This window comes from Ptychodera flava, chromosome 20, assembly GCF_041260155.1.
Source record: "Ptychodera flava strain L36383 chromosome 20, AS_Pfla_20210202, whole genome shotgun sequence".
NCBI lineage: Eukaryota > Metazoa > Hemichordata > Enteropneusta > Ptychoderidae > Ptychodera > Ptychodera flava.
In genome coordinates, this window is record NC_091947.1 from 6762638 (window position 1) to 6787500 (window position 24863).

The following is a 24863-nucleotide window of genomic DNA, read 5'->3' on the forward strand; positions in this document are numbered from 1 at the left end:
TAAAAAATTCACAAGATTGTGAAGCTTTACAGAGAGATATTTATTCTCTTTATAGCTGGAGTGTCAAATGGGGTATGACAGGAAAGTGCAATGTCCTCCACTTTACACGATGTAAAAATTTTCTGAATTTTGATTATATCATGAATGGTAATGACTTAGCATCAGTTAAAAAATACTGTGATTTAGGTGTTGATCTCACTTTCGACTTGAATTGGAATACTCACATTGATCGTATTTGCATGAAATCTCATAGATTGCTTGGCATGATCAAGCGCACTTGTGGCTACAAATGTGACTCTAAAACACTTAAAGCTCTTTACTGTTCACTAATGCGTAGTCATCTGGAGTACAGAAGTGTCGTTTGGGCAGCCCAGTCTAAGCGCAACTTAGTAAAAATTGAAAAAATCCAAAGAGCAGCAACAAGGTATATTCTTAATTATCCCACTGACATTGATTATAAACAAAGATTAGTTGCTGTAAACCTTTTACCGTTGTCATTTGCAGGGAGATTCTTGATCTGATTTTCTTTTATAAATGCACTACTGGGAAATACTCTTTAAATGTTCATAAGTATGTCAAAACTCACTCATCTAAATTAATACACGTTCTAGTGCTGATACAAATGCACTGGATAGAAACCATTGTAAAACTGTCACTTTCCAACACCTTCTCTTTAATAGAATTGTCATTCTCTGGAACAATTTACCGGCGACAATTAGAACCACTGCTTCACTTTGTACATTTAGAGTAACATTGACGAAATGGTATTGGGATAAATTTTATAACTGTTTTGATCCAGACAACACTTGTACGTGGATTTCTCGTTGTCTGTGTAGCAGGTGTAGACCTATGTAGATTTTATTTGATTTGTTTTAGACTTTCTTCATTTTTTATCTCCTGTATGTTATTGTTGTTTGCTTTTTTCATTTGTACATATTTCATTTCATTAGGGTGACTGGCTTTGTATAGGTGGTTCGCACCTGTTTCAGTCATCCTATCCTATGTCGGTACACGTATCGTGTCTGCTGTGGATGAATATTATAAATAAAATAAAAAAATAAAAATAATGTGGAGATGCCCTATTGTGTGTTATCACTGATTTACTGACACCTTATGACCACACATGCCATGGTCGACAACTTTGTTCAAACTTGGCAAAGTTATGATGAGCAAGTGTATATCGCTTTGTAAGCATTGGAAAGGTATTGAACATTTAAATACCGGTACATACAATGTGTTGATTGTATGTCCTTACCATTCATAACGATTGTCTTCTCTACAACGTTAGAGAAATGCCCATTAAATTATTATTAGATACTAGAGTAAGTGTGTAACAATCAGAATGGAAGCACAATCTTTGAAAGACTATAAGTGAGAAATTTTTTTCTAATTTACAATTTGCATGAGGCCATTACAGTGAAATGTTTGCTTAGATAATGAAAGTTCTGGCTGAAGTTTTGGCAGCAAATTTAATCTCTTCCTGCCAATATGATGGAAGATTTTAAAACTCAGAGGAAACCCTACTACTGTATGTTTCTTTCCAGTTGGAATTCTTTTTTCCACTGCAGTCTAGTTCATTTTGGTAATATATATTCGTGATATTGCATCTAATTACAAATTATTCAATATTTTACCCAATATCATGTGTCTTTCACAGTCAGTAGTGCCATTAATGATACCACTTGCTAGGTTCATATTTAGCCCAGGGGCCACTTCTGGGCCTGGCCTAAGATTGTGATCAGATCAGAAAAATTTTGACCTGTAATTCACACTATTTGAATCTCCTGCCTGTGAGTCACTGATCGACCTCACTCTTGGCCCATTGTTAAATGATCAGCTCAGCGCAGGGCTCAGCTGGCCAAAACTGTTCACACAGAATTTGTGCATGGTTACAAATTTGTGTCAGCTCTTTACCCACTCCTCAGACCTGACATAATTTAGGCAAACCCAGGGCCAACATAGGGCTTACAATCACATTTGGTTCTTATACCAGGGCTGACTCAGAGATGACCTAAACTCTGTAGTATGAATGTTATCAGTGATCTCAGATTCATTCATGACAAGGAAAATTATGCTTAGCATACAGCCAAAAAATAAAACCATGAAAGAAAACCTTGCAACACAGCCTGTGTAACATTTTAATGCTCAAGGCATCAGTGAAAATGATAAAAAAACCAGAAAAATTAAGTGTTATTTCCTGTTGATTCCTACTTGTATAGGCTGCTATAAAATAGTATGATGTTTAAATGAGTTGATCAATATACTGTGGATGTGTGCTGTCTGAACTAATTCATCAATTGACATGGCAGCATTTTCCACATGTACAATATTGTGTAAAATCAAGCAAAACTTAGCAAGCCAAAGAGATTATCCCAAGTTTATCTAGTGAGTGTTTGACTCTCAAAGTTTCATTTATATGTAACTATCTTCATATTTTTGTAATTCAGTTTGAATGAAGCCAACTTTGTTATAAACTTTTTGGGAGAAATTTTGTACAACCGAAAAACAAGTGATAGGGTCATGAAATTTAGGTCGGACAATGATGGTTGCCTTCAAAATTCAGAATGTTAGGCTACTTGAACCATTGGGTAGCAAACAAGCGCTAAGCTTTGATAAGTAAAATCAGGTGTGAAATTCTGAAAACACGACCTGTGTGAAATCATAGGCGTGACATGCCACATCTCGATGGCGTGTTCAGTGTGATGAGAGCGTCTGCTCCCTGCTGACCTAATTAAACTGACACCAATTGTACAAGTAGTAATCTTCCACACCAAAACTGTGAAACGTGTATAACAGTATTCATTAATTCTCTGCTGGGTCGGGATATTTTGTCTCCCACACAGCATGTGTCCTTGTCTTTGTTCTTGATATATGTAGATTTATGCAAATTGAATGAAAATTTTCTCCAAAGAAAAATGAAATAACAAAGGTCCTCCAATTTCTCTGTCCACAAACTCTATAAGTAAAAGGTTTTTTATTTCTATAAGATGGAGATCATGATTTCTATTTCTTTTCCCAACTGACCGCATACAGGATTGAATCTGTCTATTTTTCCGGGATGTGGCCTCAAAGGGCCAGTATGCTGTAACTTTTGATGTTACATTTCACCATTTTTTAATGTCAGGTAATGTTTCATGTTTTATTCTCTAAAGCATGTTGAGATACACAGTATTCAGCTTGTAAACTCAGCCTGTACATATGTAGACTGCATTGTTACTGTTGAGAAGGGAATTCTTGTCCTAACTAGAATTCAAATGTAAATAATGACAGTGCATTCTGCACATACATGTACTTGTATAGACGCTGTGTTGATAAGCTAAATAGTAGGTGTTTTAATGTGCTTGGCATATACATCAAGAAATGACATGATAGCAAATTGACAGGCAAAACAAATGTCACGAAAAAAATCATCAAAAGTTACAGCTACAGGGTTTTCTCTCGACTGCTTGATTGCGCACATTGCACATTTCAAGCCATTATCATATACCCATGCCCATATTGCTACATCCTAGTGACTTTCACCGTAAATTATCAGCCGTGATATTTCACGGTAAACGTCGAGATATGCACGATAAACGTCATCAGTTTTAGAGCTTTCCCGAACTACATTAGCAGTTTGTTGGTAAACAACGTAAACAACAAAATGGCTGCCGCTCCCCGCCTGTGAAGCGATGTCGCCGACGTAAAAACTTGAAGGGCTTCGATGAACACGGGTATTTCTGGTTGCAAAATACGGAAATATCACGTTGAGTCTTGAAATTTTTTCCCATGGTATTTTTTTGGTCAAGTTCTAGCAAACATTCTGCCGTTCGCACGGCGCCGGCACTGTGCACGGTCTCCACCGAGCAGGTAGTGAGCGCGTGGCGTGACAGCGATGTCGCGCGCGCGCGACGACTGTTGACATGGCAACTCTAAGGTTAAACTAACAAAATGGCATCCTCTCCGCGCGAGCTCCGTGCCGTACGACGATCGAAATCAGGATAGATTTAAAGCTGAGCAGTTTTTGATCGGTTACAGTTGTAATAGCATATTGCACCATAAAATGTTCCTTCTGTATGACGATTTTTGTATCCCGGTGTCTTTCTTCTTGGGTTTCATTGAGATATGGAGGACTTGCAGCGATGTCGCGCGTGATGTTGACATCTTCGTCGTATACTTTATGAATGAAGCCTGTTCACATAAACATTCTGATATTTATGCGCAAGGCGTAATAAAGTGAAGCCTCAAAATTTATGGTTTTTGGTTCTGTTAGTAAAAATTCCCTAAAATTATGGGCATGGGTATATGATAAATCGGTTATTACCCAATATCGCCTGTTCCTTGTGTCGTATCAGCATTCGTGTCATTTGTGCTGCGTCAGACACTCGACTTCGTCTCGTGTCTGACGCAGCACAAATGACACTCATGCTGATACGACACAGGAACAGGCGATATTGGGTAATAACCTCTAATTATCTGCCCTGAAAAATTTTCTGACAGTGCGGAAATTGCGCACAAAACACAGCAAGCACAGACGTCCACATGAGGGTGACCCAAGCGCACATGTAGTTCAGCAAACTGTGTGTATTAATGATGGAATTTTGGAAAATTCCAGCTGTAGCATTGTGTAGGCACGCGTATTGCAATGCAACACAATCGTTTGATTGGCGCACAGGGATCGGTGCATATTTTCATGGATTTAAACCCCAAAATTCAGACTGAATCGTGTCTTCAGGGAACAAATACGTCAAATTCTGAGTAGGGGTGACTTGTGGGTTGCAGCCGAGCACATCACAAGCTGACAAATATCATCATATCAATGTTTGTGTAGGTGCTGCATGCAACATGGAAGACACAACTGAACTGAGTGACAATCATAATATCAGGGAAGCGCTTCCTAGGAAGGCAAAATCAACACCAAAAGTGACTGCCCCCTAAAATGTCAAATCTGCCACCTAATTTTGATGAATGGGGTAGAAAATGCCCCTTTCAATGAACACATGCAGAAAAACACAGCAGCTACTGACCCTACATGTAAGAATGCGTATCATTTTTTGAAAGTCAAGCATTTCGTTGAAAATGTCTGTTTTTTTGTTTTTTTTCCAGGATACAAAAGAAAAGAGAGGAAAGTGAAAAAGAGTAGACAGTCGAGAGAAGAGTTATCTGCACATGCAAAACACAGTCTCCGAGAGGTGGCTGCAAGATGCATGTGTAATCTTATGACATCACTGTCACATTTCAATTACAGAAGTAACATAATCTCGCTGATTGTACCACTGGTGGCTGATAAAGACAAACAGGTAATGGGGAAAAAGCCTTTGTGACATGTACTGTTGATAGTGGTTAATAATGTTGTGAAATCAGACTTGTGAACATCTTGAAAAACTTGCAGGCAGTCTCAATACATCCTCATGTAATTGAAATAGAACATACAACATTCAAATAGGGGGCGTACATGACATTTGTGATACAAATGGTAAAAATGTCACTGACAGACTGCAAGATATGAAGCCCTTTGTTGTATGCATGTCAGACCCATCTCCATTGACGTTGATTGCGCTATTTATAATATATTTGAGATGCTTGTTTTCTGACCTTGGTACAAAATGGTGACTATTACTATAATACACAGCATCCTGTTTTTTCAAAACTGCCCACATCAAATGATGACATGTCCTTTGCAATCAAACCTCTGTAATTGCAAGGACGCAAACTCCACAAAGTGTTGTCTTCAATTCCTTATTTGTTCTGAATACCTGGTACGTGGATACCAACCAGGTCAAGAATTTTTAATGAGCCTTTTTTCAGTCTTTTTACAAAACTATGCGGTCTAGAAGAGTTTTTTTATGCATAATTAAATCTCCACATGGATGAATTGAGACGTTTTAAAAAATATTTTTAGAACTCATGACAAGGAGCCTTCAGATTTTACGTCATTCTTGAAAGGATTTTTGACCACTTCATAGTAACATCACATATGTAGCTATTTATTGTTTTATTTTTAGCGTCAATTTCTGCATCAGAACAATCGTAGCCAACAAAAATGTCACATGAATATTAAAAATAACAGAGAAAACCCACAAGTCAATTACAATTAGTGTATCTCTCTTTATTCAAATACTGTCAAAGCACGTTTAAACTTCTCTTAGTAAAAAATTAGAAAATTTATTTCAAAAGCAATGAGCAGAAAAGTCATAAAAATTAAATCAAAAGTACAAGTTCCCTTGTATCATGAAAGCCATGGCAAACAGATGCAGTACTTACAACACTTGTCTAATTCCTAAATATGATCTTTTTTCCTTAATAGATTTCAGATATGTGCTGTGATGCTGTGCGGCAGCTTTTCAAAGAAGACCCCCTAGGTGAAGCATCATTAGATGCTGTGAAAGTCATCACCAGGATAGTCAAGGCAAAGAATTTCCATGTCAAACGGAAGGTACGACCTTACAGAGAGACTGAATAAAGTGAAAATAAACTCAAGGAAAAGTTAGGGTGTGGTTTTTGTCACTATGCTTTTCTTTTGTCATGTGTAAATGGTATGTTGTTCAAAAATTGGAAGTTATACAACTACTATCATAGTTTACATGTAATAGAAACCGCTGCAGACTGACATGTAGTCTCATTAACCCTTTCAGGCCTGACTTTCTGGTAACTTGCCAGCGGTACCTGTATATATAGAGGTTTAGGCCTGAAAGAGTTAATGAAATGACGCGTACCACAGCACATTTGTGTTACATTTGCCTTGTTAGAAAGGGAGTTTTCCCCTGTGCTTAATAAAGGTCTGGAGTACTGTGCATTGCGCTTTCAATTAGTGAGCCAATTTCACATACGTCATAAAGATAATTTTCATGTTCAAAAAACCATCTCATGACATGATTTGTATGGAACTCTATATTACTGCTTTCAGGCTTTGTTATGTTAAATAGTGATGATGCTGAAGGGTGTACGCATTTAATGAACTTAAAGTTGGAGGTGTGGGTCTCAATCAGGAATAATGACTGCTTAGGCAGACACTTCACCTTCGTTAAATGTCAACTGCGTCATTATAACTCATTGCAAAGATAGTTTGGTTCCAAAGTGGGGGCCATTTGTGAAACTTTCTGGTAGTTTTTTGTAACTCAGTGTCATTTACCGCATGTCATTTTAGTGCGTAATTTCTGACCATAAGAAAGATGTCGTGTTCAGCTTCTAGGTCATACATGGACATTGGAGCCAATGTTGTACAAGTGCTAGTCTGCAGGGGTTTCACTAAGTTTTGAAGTAGGGGGTTACATAGCAGATACCACCACCACATTGTGGGGGAGGGTTCAGGAGGGGGTATCCCCCTCCTGGGTAAGGGGTTGGTCCAGAAGGTTGAAAGGCCGGAAACCCTGGAAAATTAGCTAAAAATTTCACTTTTTATAGCTCATTTAATACACTTTTACAATTACAATTTACTCCTGGAAAAATTGATCTGATGAAGTTTGTTTAGCGATAAGTGAAGGGTCACCTTAGTGAAACAAAATAATGTGTTGTGTAAATATAGTTGACACTCCTGAAAAACTTCTGGAAAACTGCTTACAATCTTCCAGAAAGTTGTAGAAATCACTCCACTTACCATAATTTGTCTCAAACGTGCACATCATGATTGATCATATAGATTGTTGGTTTGAAGTGGCGCCCTGGAGTGTTGTATTGTGCAAATTATAGCACAGAGCAAAACTACCAACTTCATGATCTAATTAACAATCAAATTGAAATTTTTGAGAATATCAAGGCTATTTGTATGAATTATCAATCATTTCTTTAACCCTTTTCCTGCCAGACAGTATCACTGCCCCATCAGCCAAGTCAGTAAAAAGCGGTATTGAGCCAAAACATGACGTATTTTCACCCACTTAGCTTGGTCTGTTATAGCATCTTTAATCCATATAATCAAGTTTACAGTATTTATGTTTTCAACGGCCTTCGAAAGTTCAATATTATGTTAAAATGTGCCATATGGAATATGTTGTATTTCACTAATTTTAACCATCTTGACCTGATGGTGAAATGTGGACTTGGCAGGAAAAGGGTAAATATGCGATCATGGCCTGGCAGTGTACCATGCACATCACTTCATCTGCCTTCAATTGACACATTGACGCCATGGCAGTGCAATGCACGTCAGTGTACTAAAATTCAAACTTTGATAAATTGGAAAGAAAAAATCTGGCCGTTGCCTTCAAAAACAATTTAAATCCAGGCAACAACCTTTCTCTTGTTCCTTGGTAAGCTTCAAAAACCCAAGATTGTACAGCAAAGCTTGACCTTGTGACCGCTTCATACTTTATCAACCATTTCAAATGGAGCTTGTGAGGGTTGGCAGAATTAGTACACACATTTTCATTGCAATTCATTACGTTTTTCATTCAGGCTCGACATGCTACAAGGTTATCGTAGTGCTACAAGGTGATCGTAGTGTATTGTATATTAAATTTTGTTTCACATCAAACCCGCTAAATAATTTGATTACACAGCTTGTGACACATGTCCAAACCATTTCAAAATGTAAAAAATATTTTGCCAATGTAAGAGTATAAATTTTTCAAAAAAGTAGCCAGCAAAATTGTGAGAGTTACCGGTCAATTTCACCGGCTGCGGGCTCTCAAATGGGAAGTTACAGGACCAAGGGTGCACAATAGGGGAATTACTCATGATGCAGCCATTTGCATATACTAGGCGGGAGTTTTTGAATTCGCAAAGCATCTCTTTGACTGTATGATAAGTTTGAATAATCATGATGGGCACTTTCATGAAATATGCAAAGAGGGATCAAATGGTTGTACCGGGAACACAATTTAAGACACATTTGTCCTCCATAAAAAAATGGAACATTTTTTCAGTTTATTTTCCACTCAAGTTTAGTTGCTATATATTCACAGACATCATATGCAAGATTCACCGACAATGGGCGCCAGAAACATGGCAAAATTATGGACCAAACATGACACGTCAGATCAGTAGCGTGGCTTCTTTACATTTGTATAGATTTATGATAATCCAGCTTTTATTGGGGAAGTTTCTGTGGAAAAGTTTTGAGTCTGAACATCTGTCCCCGAGTCTCTTTCTACCTTGATGAAATGCTTGGAGTTTGTCTGCTTTAATATCTGTCTGTAGGTCTGTCGTCTGTCTAAACCAATACTCAATGACCTACCATGATGCAAGCAAATTTCGCATGCAGATTTCATTTTGCAATTTTCACACTGATTAGTATATTGTTAGGTATGCCCAAAAGGCCTCATTGAATCTGCGCAACCCTGCTAACTGCATGATAATTTTCTTTCTAGACCTATCGAGTCAAACATGGAATTCTTCACCAAGTTTGTGTTCAATTTCAATTGTACAAGTCATGCTTGTTTAGCTCGAGAAATTCACATAGTGTCTATCAGTATGTGAACTATTTGTAAAATTTTTGCTTTTCAGGTGTTAGACACATTCCTTGCCCTGAAAATCAAAGATATTGATTTAAATGCTCAGGAGAATGAGCAAACTAAGAAATTTATGACTCATAAAGAAAAGATGATGAAATTGTCCAGAAAGGAAAGGAAGGTAAGCTTTGCATATTCAAAGTGTTTAGTTCCTACTTTTGCTATTCAAATAAATTTGCATGACATTCCTAGAAATGATCATGGCAGCTCATTTTGATTTGTTTCATTCCAAGAACATACTTTTCTGAAATACTGCAGGCTTTGCTTTTTGTGTATCTTCATTTGAAAAAAAATGATTGTTAATTCTAATTTTGCACTAGCTTTCCATGTTCCAGTTTTATTCAGCAAGTTCTGTGCCGTAATTTCTTTCTCTAGACAGTAATGATGTGTGCAATTATGAAATCCTAAAATAAATCATGGCTAACAGTAGTGTTCAAAGGGTATGAATGCATGTCGAAGTATACACTGCAGGAAGTTTCTGTGTCCTACTTGTTTTTTTTACAGGTACACTTGATAAAAGTTTGTCTCAGATGTTTCAGCTTTTCACTTTATCTGTACCTTTAATTGTCATGCATCTTCATTCTTACTTTCAGAGATCCAAAAGAGCAGATAAACTTGAGAAGGAATTATTGGAGGCTGCTTCAACGGAAAGTAAGAAGAGAAAGCAACACTTGGTGAGTGCTGAGTCTCACAGCTGTGAAGTTTCACAGCATTCTCACTCTCTATTGTAAGACTCAATATAGTAGTTGTAAAATCTGACACAGATCTCTTAGTTGTGTGTGATTATGTTGAACATGATAACTTCTAGTTAAGTCTACATCTGTACAATCCAGCATCGTAAACTCTGTTTTGGGTTGTAATCCAATTCGGCTGCTGTGAGGTCATTTTCTTCAAAACTAGCACTCTTACATAAAGTGGAAAATTCAATCTAAGTTTATAACGAGGATTTTATACTGTGATTGCATTGTGTAGATCAGATTGTGTCACAGAAGTTCATATTTGAAAATCATGACCCTAGTCAAATGTTTGCAGGAACCGTTCTGGTCATGTTTGTTCATGTTTAAACATGAAAACGTGCGCGGCTATCCTTTTCCTGAAATAACTGTTCCAGAATACATAATCATCACATTGTACTGTGATTGACAGGTGCAAAGCATTCGGTTCGATGACCTTGCTGTCAGGTTGTTGGTGTGTACAATCCAAACTGATTATTCTGCTGCTTTTGTTGGCTGTCCTTTGACTTCAAAATTGACACAGGAGTGATAAGAATCATGTATCGCTGGCTTTCTTCATCTTCCATTGGTAATAGAGAAGGACTATTGGTGATTCATTGACTATGGATTTGTTTTTGGAGACATGTACATGTATTGTGACATCACTTTTTTAATGAATATATGTGAAGTATTTACAAAAATTACATAAATTTTCTCGATGGATTTTTGCTGTATTAATTTTGATTGATCATCGTAACTGCGTTTAACCTGTTCACCCCCAATTCCCTGTAAACAGGTCCACAATCACCATTGATAACAATAGGTTTGGGTCAAACCATGGTAGTGAAAGGGTTAATGCAGCAGTCACAATTAAAAAAAAATCAAATATAATATCCTAAATGAAATTGTTGAAGAGATTGTACTTCATTGTACTTTGTTTTGAAGGATGAATACTCCAGTTTGAATTGGGAGGCATTTCCCCAAGGAAATCAAAACCACAATAATTGATTTAAACCCAGAGCAACCAGGCTCTGCGGAGTCACAACTCACTCTAATGTTATCCTTACCATAATGTTGAGTGAACTGTGTAGTTCTTGTATTGGAGTATGTTACACCTTGGTTTATGCTGTAGATTACAACCAGTAAAAAATTACAAGTTAAGGGGTACACTAAAACGTGACTGTGAAGGAGTTTGTTTCTACACAGGTGATCTGTGCCAACTTTGTAATTTATAGTTTTCTATACATGTAATACAGCAGTCAATGGAAACACCCAAACCCTCACTCCCCCACCTCAGGGTTACGCAGGGGATTTGAAAATTAAGTCTATGTAAAATTTGCCGCATGCTCGAACCGCTGCAGGAAGACAATAAAAAAAATCCAGACCTAGGGACATAAATTAGACTTTCCCACGTCACAGTGCTCTGTGCACAGTCACTATACGTCCATGAAACAGACTAAGGATACTAAATGAGGCAATTGCCCCACCCCCTTGGGCTTGCTTTAATGGCAAATCCTGTCTAATTCCCCCATATTTGTACTGTGGTCCCCCTCCGTGATTGCATTGACTGATGTATAGAATATTTACAATTTCAAATTTGCTTTTATAACAAAATCAAGAGCATCGTGGGATATCATTTTGATCAAAAAATATTTGTAACCAAAGTCGGGATAATTTGATGATGAGATTGTGAACACGTCATACCAAATTACTGATGTAGATATATTTATGGTTTTGAAATTATTGTAGTTGCTACAACTGTTATTTGGCAGTTTTCTGAGCTGCATCAAGGAGTACTGCACATGTTGATTTCCAAATCCCCAGCATAAATGTAAGATGGAGGGGATGAGGGTTTACATTGATTGCTGTATTACATGTACACAAAACATGAAAATTACAAAGTTGGCACAGATCAGATCACAGGTGTACTGGCTAAAGTTTAGGAACGTGGCCTTTAACTGTGGTAATATCTCTGCTGTTTTTTGACAAGGTATGTTGGTATTATCAATGAAATCCTGGTTGAATGACTTGTAAATCTGTGTCACTTTTATACTCTTAAGGTTCCAAGAGAAGAAACTGACCTCTTTAATCTAACAATTCTCTGGTGGTTAATAAGCTCAACACCCCGTACATTATACATTTTCTGAAAGCCTAGATATAGGGGAAAATTTTGGTAATTACAGTGTCACCAATGTTTACATAACTATCATGTGACAGGTAATTTGCATAACCTTTCAAAAATCGGTTTTTCCCTGTGTTTTGTCTCAATACTTCAAAATATCGGACTTAAACTTACTGGAATGCAAGCTGTCACAACGCTCTTCAAAATTTTGTCTCAGATTCTTTATATCTTGCTTAGTTTTTAGCTCCCATAGCCATATGTATATATGGCAATGGAAGCTATTCTTATAGGCTAGGGAAATGTCTGTATGTCTGTATGTCTGTATGTCTGTATGTCTGTATGTCTGTCCGTCAACATCAAAAACTCCAAAACCATTGTACATTTCATCTTGATATTTGGTGTGTACATGGATGATGGGCTGTAGATGAGATTTTGTTCAAATGAAGTTGTCATTGCCAAAAATATGCAAATTAAGTGAAAAAATGTAAAAACAGTCAAAATTGAAAAAACTCAATAACCACTGAGCAGATTACATGAAAAATTAGCATGTAAGTACTTTGGGCTGACATGAAATGATTGTGCACATCTTGGGTCAGTATCTTGGACTTGCTATTTTTCATGAATTTTTTTGTAATTTCTCCCATTTTGGTCAAAAAATCTCCTGCTCTGAAACCACAAGTCCGATTGATTTGAAACTTGGTATGGAAGTGCATAGAAGTGACCTTTCCCAAATTTGGGCAAATCGTGGTGAAATTTGCATATTTTTAGTTTACACGTCCATAGACTCCCATGTATAAGGCAGATCTCCATAGACTCCCATGTATAAGGCCACGAAAAATAAAAATTTAGTTTCTCATCGTAATCATTTTGCAAAAAGGATGCAGTGACACAATTTTAAGTCCCCACGGATGAAGTCCAGTGAGCTTATAGATTGGGTCATGTCCGTCTGTTCGTCCATCCATGAGTCCATCCGTTCACGCAGATATCTCGGATATTTTGACAATATGTCATGTGACTTTGATGACCTTTGATCTCAAATATACATATTTGTCCATAACTCAGTAACCACAAGTGCTACAGCCTTCATGTATGGTATGATGGGACAGCTTATGACGCCACATATTGTACCTCATTAATTATGCACATATCTAATTTTGAGCGAGCCAATAGAGCAGAGGTCTGATTTTTGGTGTATAGGGATAACTTAGCAAAACAATTTTTTTGACAAAATGTCACGTGACCTCGGTGACCTTTGACCTCAAATATACATATTTGTCCATAACTCAGTAACCACAAGTGCTACAGCCTTCATGTATGGTATGATAGAACACCTTATGACGCCACATATTGTACCTCATTAATTATGCACATATCTAATTTTGAGCGAGCCAATAGAGCTAGAGGTCTGATTTTTGGTATATAGGGATAACTTAGTAAAACAATTTTTTTGACAAAATCTCATGTGACCTCGGTGACCTGACCTCAAATATACATATTTGTCCATAACTCGGTAACCACAAGTGCTACAGCCTTCATGTATGGTATGATGGGACACCTTATGACGCCACATATTGTACCTCATTAATTATGCGCATATCTAATTTTGAGCGAGCCAATAGAGCTAGAGGTCTGATTTTTGGTATATAGGGATAACTTAGCAATACAATTTTTTTGACAAAATGTCACGTGACCTCGGTGACCTTTGACCTCAAATATACATATTTGTCCATAACTGAGTAACCACAAGTGCTACAGCCTTCATGTATGGTATGATGGGACACCTTATGACGGCACATATTGTACCTCATTAATTATGCACATATCTAATTTTGAGCGAGCCAATAGAGCTGGAGGTCTGATTTTTGGTATATAGGGATAACTTAGCAGTACAATTTTTTTGACAAAATGTCACGTGACCTCGGTGACCTTTGACCTCAAATATACATATTTGTCCATAACTCAGTAACCACAAGTGCTACATCCTTCATGTATGGTTTGATGGGACACCTTATGACGCCACATATTGTACCTCATTAATTATGCACATATCTAGTTTTGAGCGAGCCAATAGAGCTAGAGGTCTGATTTTTGGTATATAGGGATAACTTAGCAATACAATTTTTTTGACAAAATGTCACGTGACCTCGGTGACCTTTGACCTCAAATATACATATTTGTCCATAACTGAGTAACCACAAGTGCTACAGCCTTCGTGTATGGTATGATGGGACAGCTTATGACGCCACATATTGTACCTCATTAATTATGCACATATCTATTTTGACGAGCCAATAGAGCTAGAGGTCTGATTTTTGGTATATAGGGATAACTTAGCAAAATGTCACGTGACCTCAGTGACCTTTGACCTCAATATACATATTTGTCCATAACTCGGTAACCACAAGTGCTACACCCTTCATGTTTTGGTATGATTGGACACCTTATGACGCCACATACTGTACCTCAATAATTATGCGCATATCTCATTCTGAGCGAGCCAATAGAGCTGGATGTCTGATTTTTGGTATATAGGGATAACTATAGGAGAGAAATTTTTGACCAAATGTCATGTGACCTCGATGACCTTTACCTAAAATATATGTTTATGTCAATAAATAAGTAACCACAAGTGCTATGTCCTTTGTATTTAGTAGGATGGGAGACCTTATGACAACACACGCTTTACCTCATTAATTATGTACACATCTATTCTGGGCAAGCGCGAATAGAGCTAGAGATCTGATTTTTGGCATATAGGATTAATTAGCGAATATAAGTTTTTTTTAAAATGTCATGTGACCTCGATGACCTTTGACCTTGATTATACATATATATGCATATTTCAGTAACCACAAGTTCTATACCCTCCAATTTTGATAGGATATTAGACCTTAAGATGTCACATCTTGTACCTCATTTATAATGCGCATATGTATTTCTTGGCTGGCCAATACTGCTAGAGGTCTGATCTTTTTTCCCGATTTAGAACCATAACGTAGACATGCCTCATGTGTTTCAAATTGGGAACAACGACATAGACCTATGTGCCCATAGATCTCAACATATACACTCCAGTGATACTTCTTAATGACCACATTTTCCTGCCCCATCAAGACTAATACTCCTATTACAAGTGGGGACTATGTCATTGTAAATGACTTGTTGAGTTAATGGTTGTATCACAGTATTCGATATATCTAATTCTGTATTTTTTCCATTTTATATTCTGAATAATTACATTAAACATATTTCACTGTCTCCAGTACATTTCATTTAAGTATTTTCACTTCATGCACTTTATCCCTTTCACACATGTTCAAATATCTGACCAGAGAACAAACACTAAATAGTCCAGGATGGGAGCTACAGTGTCATTGACGCTATTTTTATTTGAGCACAATTTTAAAGAAATCAACTACGGTTAAATTCACCGCTCTGGAAGTTTTTCTAGAACAAAAATTGTTTAAGGTTTAAAGCAATTCTGAGACACTCTTTTGAAGATCCTTAGGACAGATTGCACTCACACAAATTTCAGCCACATATCTCAAAGCATTGAAACAAAACATAGGGAAAACCGATTTTTGAAAGGTTATGCAAATTACCTGCCATGTGGTAGTGACACTATGGTAACCAAAATGTTTCCCTATATCCAGGCTTTCCGAAAATATATAATTTACAGGGGTTGTGAGATTATTAACCACTAGAGAATTATTAGCTTAAAAAGGTCAATTTCTTGTCTTGGAACCTTAATACCAGCGTTAGCAAAGACATTATCTTGATACATGTATCTACATGATTTAAATGATAATTTTAACAATATTTCTTACACGTTTTGGTTTTGCAGGAAAGTTTGGCATGATTTGCACATCTGCTTTATAGTTGCTCATTTTCCATTCCACTTGTTTGCCAACATTTTCAATCTTTTAAACCATTTTTCACATTTTTTTCCACCATCTCACAGCAAACAGAAATCATCAAGATGGTCTTTGCTATTTACTTCCGCATTCTGAAGAAGGCTGACTCATCGACTCTTCTGCCATCTGTACTGGAAGGATTATCAAAATATGCACATCTTATTAATATAGATTTCTTTGATGACTTGGTGAAAGTACTCCATTTACTCATTGACTCAGGGGTAAGAATTCACATCCTGTTAGTCTCCATTTGACAAAAAAAATCAAAAGCGACTCAAACTCAACATTGTTTTAAAGTTTGAGCAAATCTTAGTTTGTACTAAGGGGTCATAGATAATTAAAAAATGCCATTTCTGTTGATTACCATGCGCAAAAAGCACACTACATGTTTTTATATTGCAACATCCCGCTACATGTTTTTATGTATCGCAAAATATCTCGCTAAATTGTTTGGCATGTACATGTACCAGGCCAGTGCAGCACAGGCACTACACCAGCATTCCTTTGACATACATGTGGCTCAGTGTACAAGTAAAATAACATATCAATAATTTTGGACTGTTTCAATTCATTTCTGTTGGTTGTGTCATTGCCGAGTTGGCGCTGAACAAAGATTGATTTTAGAGGGGGTAGTAAGGGGCGAGAGGGGGTGGGGGGAGTTGGTAGCATATGCATGATTTCAAAGCGACATAATTACCCATTGTAGGTATGCTGATACTGAATCAGGCGTGGTTGGATTTTTGCACTTCCCAACTTTCGTTTAGCGGAGGGGGAGGGGGTTTGAGGCCAAATGCACTTTGCTATGTTTACCGTGCACGTGTTTTAATTATTCACGGCCCCTAAAAAATAATCAGATATTGTCTCTTGTTATTATTTTATTTTGAGGTATGAGTACAGTCCTAAACATGGGTGTTTATGTTTCTTGGAGCTAGGAACTTTTGTACAAGTTTGGGCACATCATGTCACTATTCAAACATATGGGGGCATATGCATTACATTGTTTGATTTTAAATCTATTGTAATGCAAATGAAAAGTTGCAAAGCCCTTCAAATCCTGAGTACACCGGGAGGCGGAGCTAGGCATAAGTAAACTGAGGAGGATCACCAAATGAAGAACACACACTGGCGCACAAGTATCTTGGATCAGTAGGGATAGTTTAATTCATCTACTCATAAAACTCATACAAAACTAAGGTTACACGTTTTGCCAATATATGTAAATGCAAATACAACAAGACGGAATTTCATGTAAGTACATAAGCTGCTGGCACTGGCTAAAACAATGTAACGTAAACTACAACTACTAAACTACATGACTAAAGTCCCCTACAAAGGTAAATTGAACAGCAAATTCAAGGCAAAATAACAAGCAAACTAAATTAGAAAGTCACACATCTCAAATTCACGACTGGCATACAAAGAAAAGGATGGGTGGGCGGGAAAATGCTTGGCCAATGTAAGAGCTGCTATGGCGGTAGTTGCTGCTGCTGCTTGCTCTGCCGGCTGCTGACTGTAGTTTGAATTGCCCGCTTAAATAGACTGGAAACATTATTTTAGGGAAATGTGCCCTTTATGCCTAAGAAATGATTGGCTGCTTAGCTTGATGCAAAGTTGACCTTTAAAAATAGTAAACATGATTGGTTGCTGGAAAAGTTGCTAAACTGTTCTTTAAGATGCTAATGTGACCTTCTCCACTTGGTGATCCTAATAAGCATAAGCTTCCCCAGAATTTGAAACAAGTTAAACATTAACTAAGCCTTATCAAGATCCTTCCAGTAACTATAACATTTGGAAGAAATCTGGCTTTCTCCATGCAATCAATACTGGATATGTGACTGATATTATGCCTCACATCTCATCTTGCAATGTATTACATCGTGAAATGACATGTAAATTCCTGTACTCATCAACATACATGTACTGGTATCCCAGCGTTTGTCAGTGAGTCAGCCATCTACTGTTCTTCAAGATCATCAGCAGACCTATTTACCAGGTGAAATTTCATAGTGTCTGCTGCAGTGACAATGAAATTTTAACGTAGTACAGTATTAATGTAGTTTAAGATAGTCAAGTTACTGGGACAGTCGCTTTTTCACGGTGGTCATTCAGAATAAACATTACGGGAAAGCTCCATTAACTTAGGAATACCCTACTACCCTACTTAGTTTTCAGAGGATCAATTTCACAGACCTGCCTTTCCTACAATGGCACTACAATGGCAACAGCTTGATTAGATAAACATAACAATGGAACATTCACACCTTGGGGGGATTAAAAAGTCTTCTATTTGTCACCCGAGTTGGTCAGGCAAGGACCCGGGTTTCAGGTACCATGCAAGTTAATGCAGTCTTTCCCTAATGATAGCCCCATCATTTGCAATTGTATCGTTGGTTATCCACAGTCACAAATAGACTTAGTTATACTTAGGGAGAGTTGGGTATTTATTTGACATTGTGATGCATTACAAGATCAAATTAAATTTAAGGCACATAACGTTAGTCACACAATCCAGTACTTTGTTCTCAAAATTCAACAAACATTTCCTCGAGGACAGCTTGATAGAGTTAAGTTCTATGTTTCAGGGATAACTTGATCAGAATACACTAAGATACGGTATGTGTCTTGTCTCTTTTGCAGGAGCTGAGTACTAGAGAAATCCTACATTGTATTTTGACAGTATTTCAGCTGTTGTCAGGCCAAGGTCAAGCTTTGAACATTGATCCACTGAAGTTTTACTCTCACCTGTACAGAATACTTTTTGAACTTCACACAGGTGAGTGAATATGAGAGAGAGAGAGAGAGAGAGAGAGAGAGAGAGAGAGAGAGAGAGAGAGAGAGAGAGAGAGAGAGTGTGTGTGTGTGTGTGTGTGTGTGTGTGTGTGTGTGTCGTTTGTGTACTAGTACTATCGAGACCATGTAGTAAGGAATTCACGCACTTATCGAGACCAGACTTGCGTAATAAAGCAAAAGCCCTGGCTTTATAATGTTAGCCTTCCAATGGCCTAAGAACTGCCTAAATAGTGCTTACTAACGTTTTTATCGACTGGCCTCATTTTTCTACGCACCGGGAAAATGAGTGTGAAATTTTGTGTGTGAGGTGCGTGCCTCGCCAGGATCTACGCACCCGTAGTTTGCCTGAACGAGCGCCACCATTCGACAACGGTGATGTCAACACGTCCGCCATATTGCTATACTGCTTGCAAGCGTACAGCTCGACACGTCTGGAATCTGCCTCTCCTGCGCTGTGTGGTGTGCTTGTTGGACACGTCGTAGGTCCAAAGAGCTTCTTTGGTTACAGGTTAGTACAACCATCATATTTAACTTGAACTAATGTTGTAAATTTCGCCGATTTTGCTTTTTTAATTAAATATGTGCCACCAGCTCTCAACCAGCGATCGATGACTCCTGACCAGCGCGATCAAGTTTAGTAGGGGTACAATTTCGGTGAACAATTTTGTCAGAAAAATAACTGAGTTTATCTCATTTTTGTCCGTTATAGCAAAGTTTGATACCTGATGTGTATGTCTATATACGAGGAACTGCTCGATGTTGCATGGTCATCATTTGAGCACAGTTCTGTGACAGAACTAGCTTCTAAATATAGGACAATGCGCGCGACATTGGCACTTTGCATCAAAATGCAGACAACTTTGCTTCGGTTCATTCTGCGGCTATGTCTCAACTTGATGCAGGAGTTGCAAGCATTTTATATGCTTGCTTGCAGTGTTAATGTCGTCGGTTTCGATAGACACCAAGCCCAGTTTTCAACATTGTCATATTGCCAGTACAGTCTGAGTGTTTTGTCTAAATTTGCAGACAAATGCCGATTTGTATGTGGTCGATGTATACTCTGACTTAAGCAATTACCATGTTGGACTAAATCACATTTATTTCTATGCAATACACTGTACAACTCAACAGATTTTGAAACTAAAGTTGAACAGTATTTACAGGGGTTTCGTTAAAAGCCGGCCACCGGTCATACGGCCGCCTGTTATTACCTGAAAATCGTGTAATTGTTGTGCTTCCTACAGAAATGAATAGCTAGTAACAAACAGCATGTTGCCAAAAGTTTACAATGATCTGTATCCTTAATGCTGAATTACTTGTTTTTCAACACTTTTGGGGTGTTTTCAACGAAAATTTTGTGTTCATTCGTTCGCATTTGTCGATCGCGCAATGCCTCGCTAAGCTTGAAGATGTAGGTACCGATAGTACCGCACGGAATCACAGGCGCTCCTTAGCTGGGTCGTCTGCCAAGTAGATCGATTTTCGGATCGATCTATTGATCCCGTAGTCGATATGCCCGCCACTGCAACCTAAATAGGTTAACCTAATTAGGTTGCAGTGGCGGGCATATCGACTACGGGATCAATAGATCGATCCGAAAATCGATCTTACTTAGCAGACGACCCAGCTAAGGAGCGCCTGTGCATGGAAAACGTCAATACAACGTACACAGCTGGTTGGAGGTTAGAGGTCATTGAGCTTGTGCCATAACGCAACATTGCGTTGGCCATGAGATGTGAGTGAAGTGATTCATTGGGTCGAAATGGAGAAATACAGACGGGTTGATGACGAAAGGTACAGTTTATGGCAATTTCTCGATCATATTGATACTTATGCGGCGTTTTATGAATATTTATCAGGAAATGTTTCTTCTGAATGCATCAGCATTCGCCCCTACAGCGATCCACCAGCCTCGGGTTGTAAAATGTAAACAACACCTTGGCATTGGTGGTCGATGTTCGCTCTCGGATTTTAATGATTTTCTTTATGTTTGACTTGCCTTAACTCCGTGGGCATATAAATTTCAAAACTGAATAAATGAAGGTGTAAACTTCAGCAGACTGTGACGTTTAGCGGTTGGCTGTAGCACAGTCGTCATACACGGCAATGCAGGAAGTCCGGAAATGGAATAAACCGGCCATGGCTGCTATAGCCTGCACCTATCACTAAAGTTCGAAGACTGCTTTCCTGCACCAAAAGCCGCAATAATTCATTCAAAAACCCCCGTATCGATGGCTTCCAATACATCTCTAAATTCATATCTTGTATGCTTTTTGTGTTGAAGACGATGCATTTTTGAGTGTGGTTTCCAAAAAAACGAACACTGTCATAAAACGAACACTTTTTACAACAGCTGCCGTTGATGATTTTAAAGTAGATCCAGGCTGTCTAATGTTGGTCCCTGATCCTTTGAAAATGTAAATAAAGTAGAAATGCGGAGCGACTGAGGGCTAGTGTACTAGGGTCAAAGTCAAAATTCATAGAAATTTTCATTCTGTTCTACCAACAATCACTTGAAATGACTATTTTCAGTGGTGAACCATAGAGAAAAACTGCATCAATGTTGACCACCAAGTTTTCGGAGGTCACACTAGTGCTGCAAAGCTGTAAGTCTTACATTCCTCTCACAGTTTATTGCTAGGAGTATCCAGAAACAATATATTATCCTCAGAGATAGATATAGCAGTTATCTAGTAGTACACATCTTGTCTGTTCAATCACAGTCCCTCCACTTTGGTTTAATGTCAGTCCTTCAACCCCACTCCAATCTACCCAAGTGAGGCGTTCCTTTGGATAGACAATGTCTCTCTTTGTTTTACTGTTTACTGCTATGATTATTGTGATTAAGTCTGCAAATGTTGCATAACATCTCATTGTACAAAACTCTGACAAAACTTCATAAGTTCAAAAAATGCAATAATTGTCAATGTTATCAGCAGTAATTGTCATTTCTTGATTACTCAGTTTGTAATTCTGTCAAAACTTACAGTCAGTCAGTCACTCATGCACTCATTTCAAGTTGTGAAAATACTGAAAATTTTTCTAGTGGATTTTACTGGGCATCCAACATAGACCAACGTAACACGAGTAGCAGCATAGTGGAATGGTTCCAGAACAAGATGTCAGCCCACTATTCACCCCTATGGACCCTGACCTCCACAAGAATTACACTCTGACAATGACAATTATTTTTGACCACCAGAATTTTGCAATTGACCACCAAAATTTGAATCTGGTGGTCAAACTTGACCACCAAACAAAAAATAAATTTCGAACCCTGTTTGTAGATGATCATAATGACATATTTCTGTAAGCAATGCTTGAAATAAAACTTGTAACTTACCGTTTGTGGTTGATGAACTGTTTTGTCCAGTTTGTAAAAAGCTAATTTGGAACCGTGTATTGGTGGGTGAGGGGTGGGGGTACGTACCAAACATCCACATGTTTGCTGGTTGGTATGGCTTGGCCCCCTGTAATTTTCATATGGCCCCCTGTTTCAAAACTTAGTGAAACCCCTGCATTGTCTTTTGCAAAATCTTTTTTTAACATCACCATGATTGCTATAATACAAGAGGTCCAATTGATGGCTTTAAAATATTGGTTTCACAAAGTCTGTTGTTGAAAGGGGTATTGACATTGAAATTGACAGTTTATAGAGCTCAGCTGATAGATAGCACACAGCCATCTGTGTTTATACAAGAGATGAAGTATACCGGTATGTTCACTGCGGCCCAGCAGCGCCCTGTTTTGTCCAATGCTTCGTGGAGCGCGTATACCTATATTGGGGTCATGACTGAGGTCATTTACCGTAGTTACTGTAAATCAATATGCGGCGCCCATGTTAGTCATCGCTACAGCTGTCAAGCGTAAGCTACGCAACGCAAAGTTTGAGCTTATGAGAAGCAAGGGCGATTTCCATTGTGACCTACCGTACATGGCCTTTTCGATGAACTAGATGCCAATGTTGACCCTGCAATCAAGAAACATGATAAAATCACAGCTGACAAGTAAAGCTCCGCCAGATAGAGGTGTACCCAATATTTGAGTGTGAAATGAGACATTGGCGATCAGCAGTGACCCAGAAATTGAAACCCTCTTGCTCAATGCGGAATCCATGGAAGGGAACCTTTAGCAAAATATCCCAGCAGAAGTGTTTGAGCTCATTCGGCTGTATTCAACCCGCAATTCAATGCGCATTGAAGAGTCTGAAACACCGTGTACAGTAACTCTGAAATTTACCTGGTTGAACAAAGTCAACTATCCTTGGCCGTGGAGCCCGCTACGAAAATCAGCAGCTGTTACTGAGGTCAGTAAAGGTTCAGTGTATGGAAGTTATCTGTACCGATGACAAGCCCATGATCGTGCGGTATAGGAAGACATCAGAAACAGCGACGATCAACTTCCACTATGGCTGTTGGAACAAACATGGGGTTCCTCAACATGTTGAATGGTAAATTGTCCTGGAGAAATTTTGAACTGCTGAGGTTTGACGTTCTTGTTCAAGTTTTGAAATCATTTCATAGCTGTGAAGAGTTCACATTTTTTTGGCCTTTTTTCAAAGCATGAAATCAGCAGATGTTTCTGCACATGTTCAATCATACAGAAATAAAAAAAAAATGATATTTCATCAAAGTTTGTGATCTTTATGACTTTGCTTGAAAGTTAACTGTGGCATACAGTAAATTACAGTCCATATTCCTTACATACAATGGTGGTTTCAGAATGAAAGGCATCCTAAATATTAACAAGATAACTTGTCAATAAAAAACACTACATGCATTTATTTCTTAACCATTGGTCAAACATGTATTCGAGTATCACCTCTTTGAAAGCTCTGCTGCAATGTTCAACTCAGCAAATGAGTGAACTTTTGCAGTCCCATGAAGAAATTTTTTTTACACTAAATTTTACAAATTCAGACTTTACAATTCCATTAAAATGCGGCCAAAATATTAAAATTACATTACTTCAAAAACCTTTGGATATAGGCTCAGCAGTGATTGTGAAACTAAATTATGATCTCACGTAATTCTAAAAAATTGAAATTCTTTATATATTTATCAAAGCACAAAGATCATTCTCAGAAAAAAACTGAATTCAATCTTACACTTAACTGTTTAAAAATTTCATTCTCAGCTGTTTATGATTTTCTAATATCCTACAAAATGTTTAACAATTAGCTTCTAACTTATATAGGCAAAACTTATCAACATCTTTGTATACCTTTATATCCATTCAAATTTACACTGTGAAGGCATGCACAATTTTGCATCCAAAGCTCATCACTTCAATGTATTTTTCAGAATTTTACTTATTTTCCCACTCACTGCAGACCGTTTAATTTCCCCCATAAATTTGCTGCTGCAAATTTCACAAGATTCAGAGGAACACTGCTTCTCATTGCCACAAAAACAGTAACTCGGGTCATCATAATATCTGTCTGGAATATATTTGGCATTCTCTATGGCTTTCAATCCCATATGACCCCCCCCCCCCCTATAATATCAGAACAGGGGTCTTGTGTGCGTAGCCAATACAGTAGTACGTATTCATGCCTGAATATGAGAGACCATCTGTTCTGGGGTGTTGATTTACAACTGTATTCAAGTAAGCGCAAATGCTTGGCTTCTCTTCCCTCCATTGTATTAAGACCCAACCCCATATTGAACTTCCTTTGTAACCTTCTGCTTTTTGCATGAAGCACTGTACTATATATATATATATATATATATATATATATATATATATATATATATATATATATATATATATATATATATATATATATATATATATATATATATATATATATATATATATATATATATATATATATATATATATATATATATATATATATATATATATATATATATATACAGTGTGTGCATGAGAG

The 24863-nt window shown here is 37.7% G+C and overlaps 1 protein-coding gene and 1 long non-coding RNA gene across 3 annotated transcripts in view; both read left to right on the top strand.

Annotated features, from left to right (window-relative positions):
• Positions 1–24863, top strand: part of LOC139119878 (nucleolar complex protein 3 homolog) — a 113599-nt gene that overhangs the window by 36493 nt on the left and 52243 nt on the right. The window contains exons 7-12 of the mRNA XM_070683812.1: positions 5086–5279; positions 6287–6415; positions 9424–9549; positions 10022–10102; positions 16225–16398; positions 18815–18950. Coding sequence (XP_070539913.1) covers positions 5086–5279; positions 6287–6415; positions 9424–9549; positions 10022–10102; positions 16225–16398; positions 18815–18950 — 840 coding nt within the window. The remainder of the gene's footprint in view (positions 1–5085; positions 5280–6286; positions 6416–9423; positions 9550–10021; positions 10103–16224; positions 16399–18814; positions 18951–24863) is intronic.
• Positions 19146–24863, top strand: part of LOC139119880 (uncharacterized) — a 44960-nt gene continuing 39242 nt past the window's right edge. Inside the window, exon 1 of one of the 2 annotated variants that reach the window (XR_011549011.1) lies at positions 19146–19475. This is a non-coding gene — a long non-coding RNA (uncharacterized lncRNA). Of the gene's footprint in view, positions 19476–20600; positions 20762–24863 lie in introns of those variants that run through there. The other variant, XR_011549010.1, reaches the window with a different exon arrangement.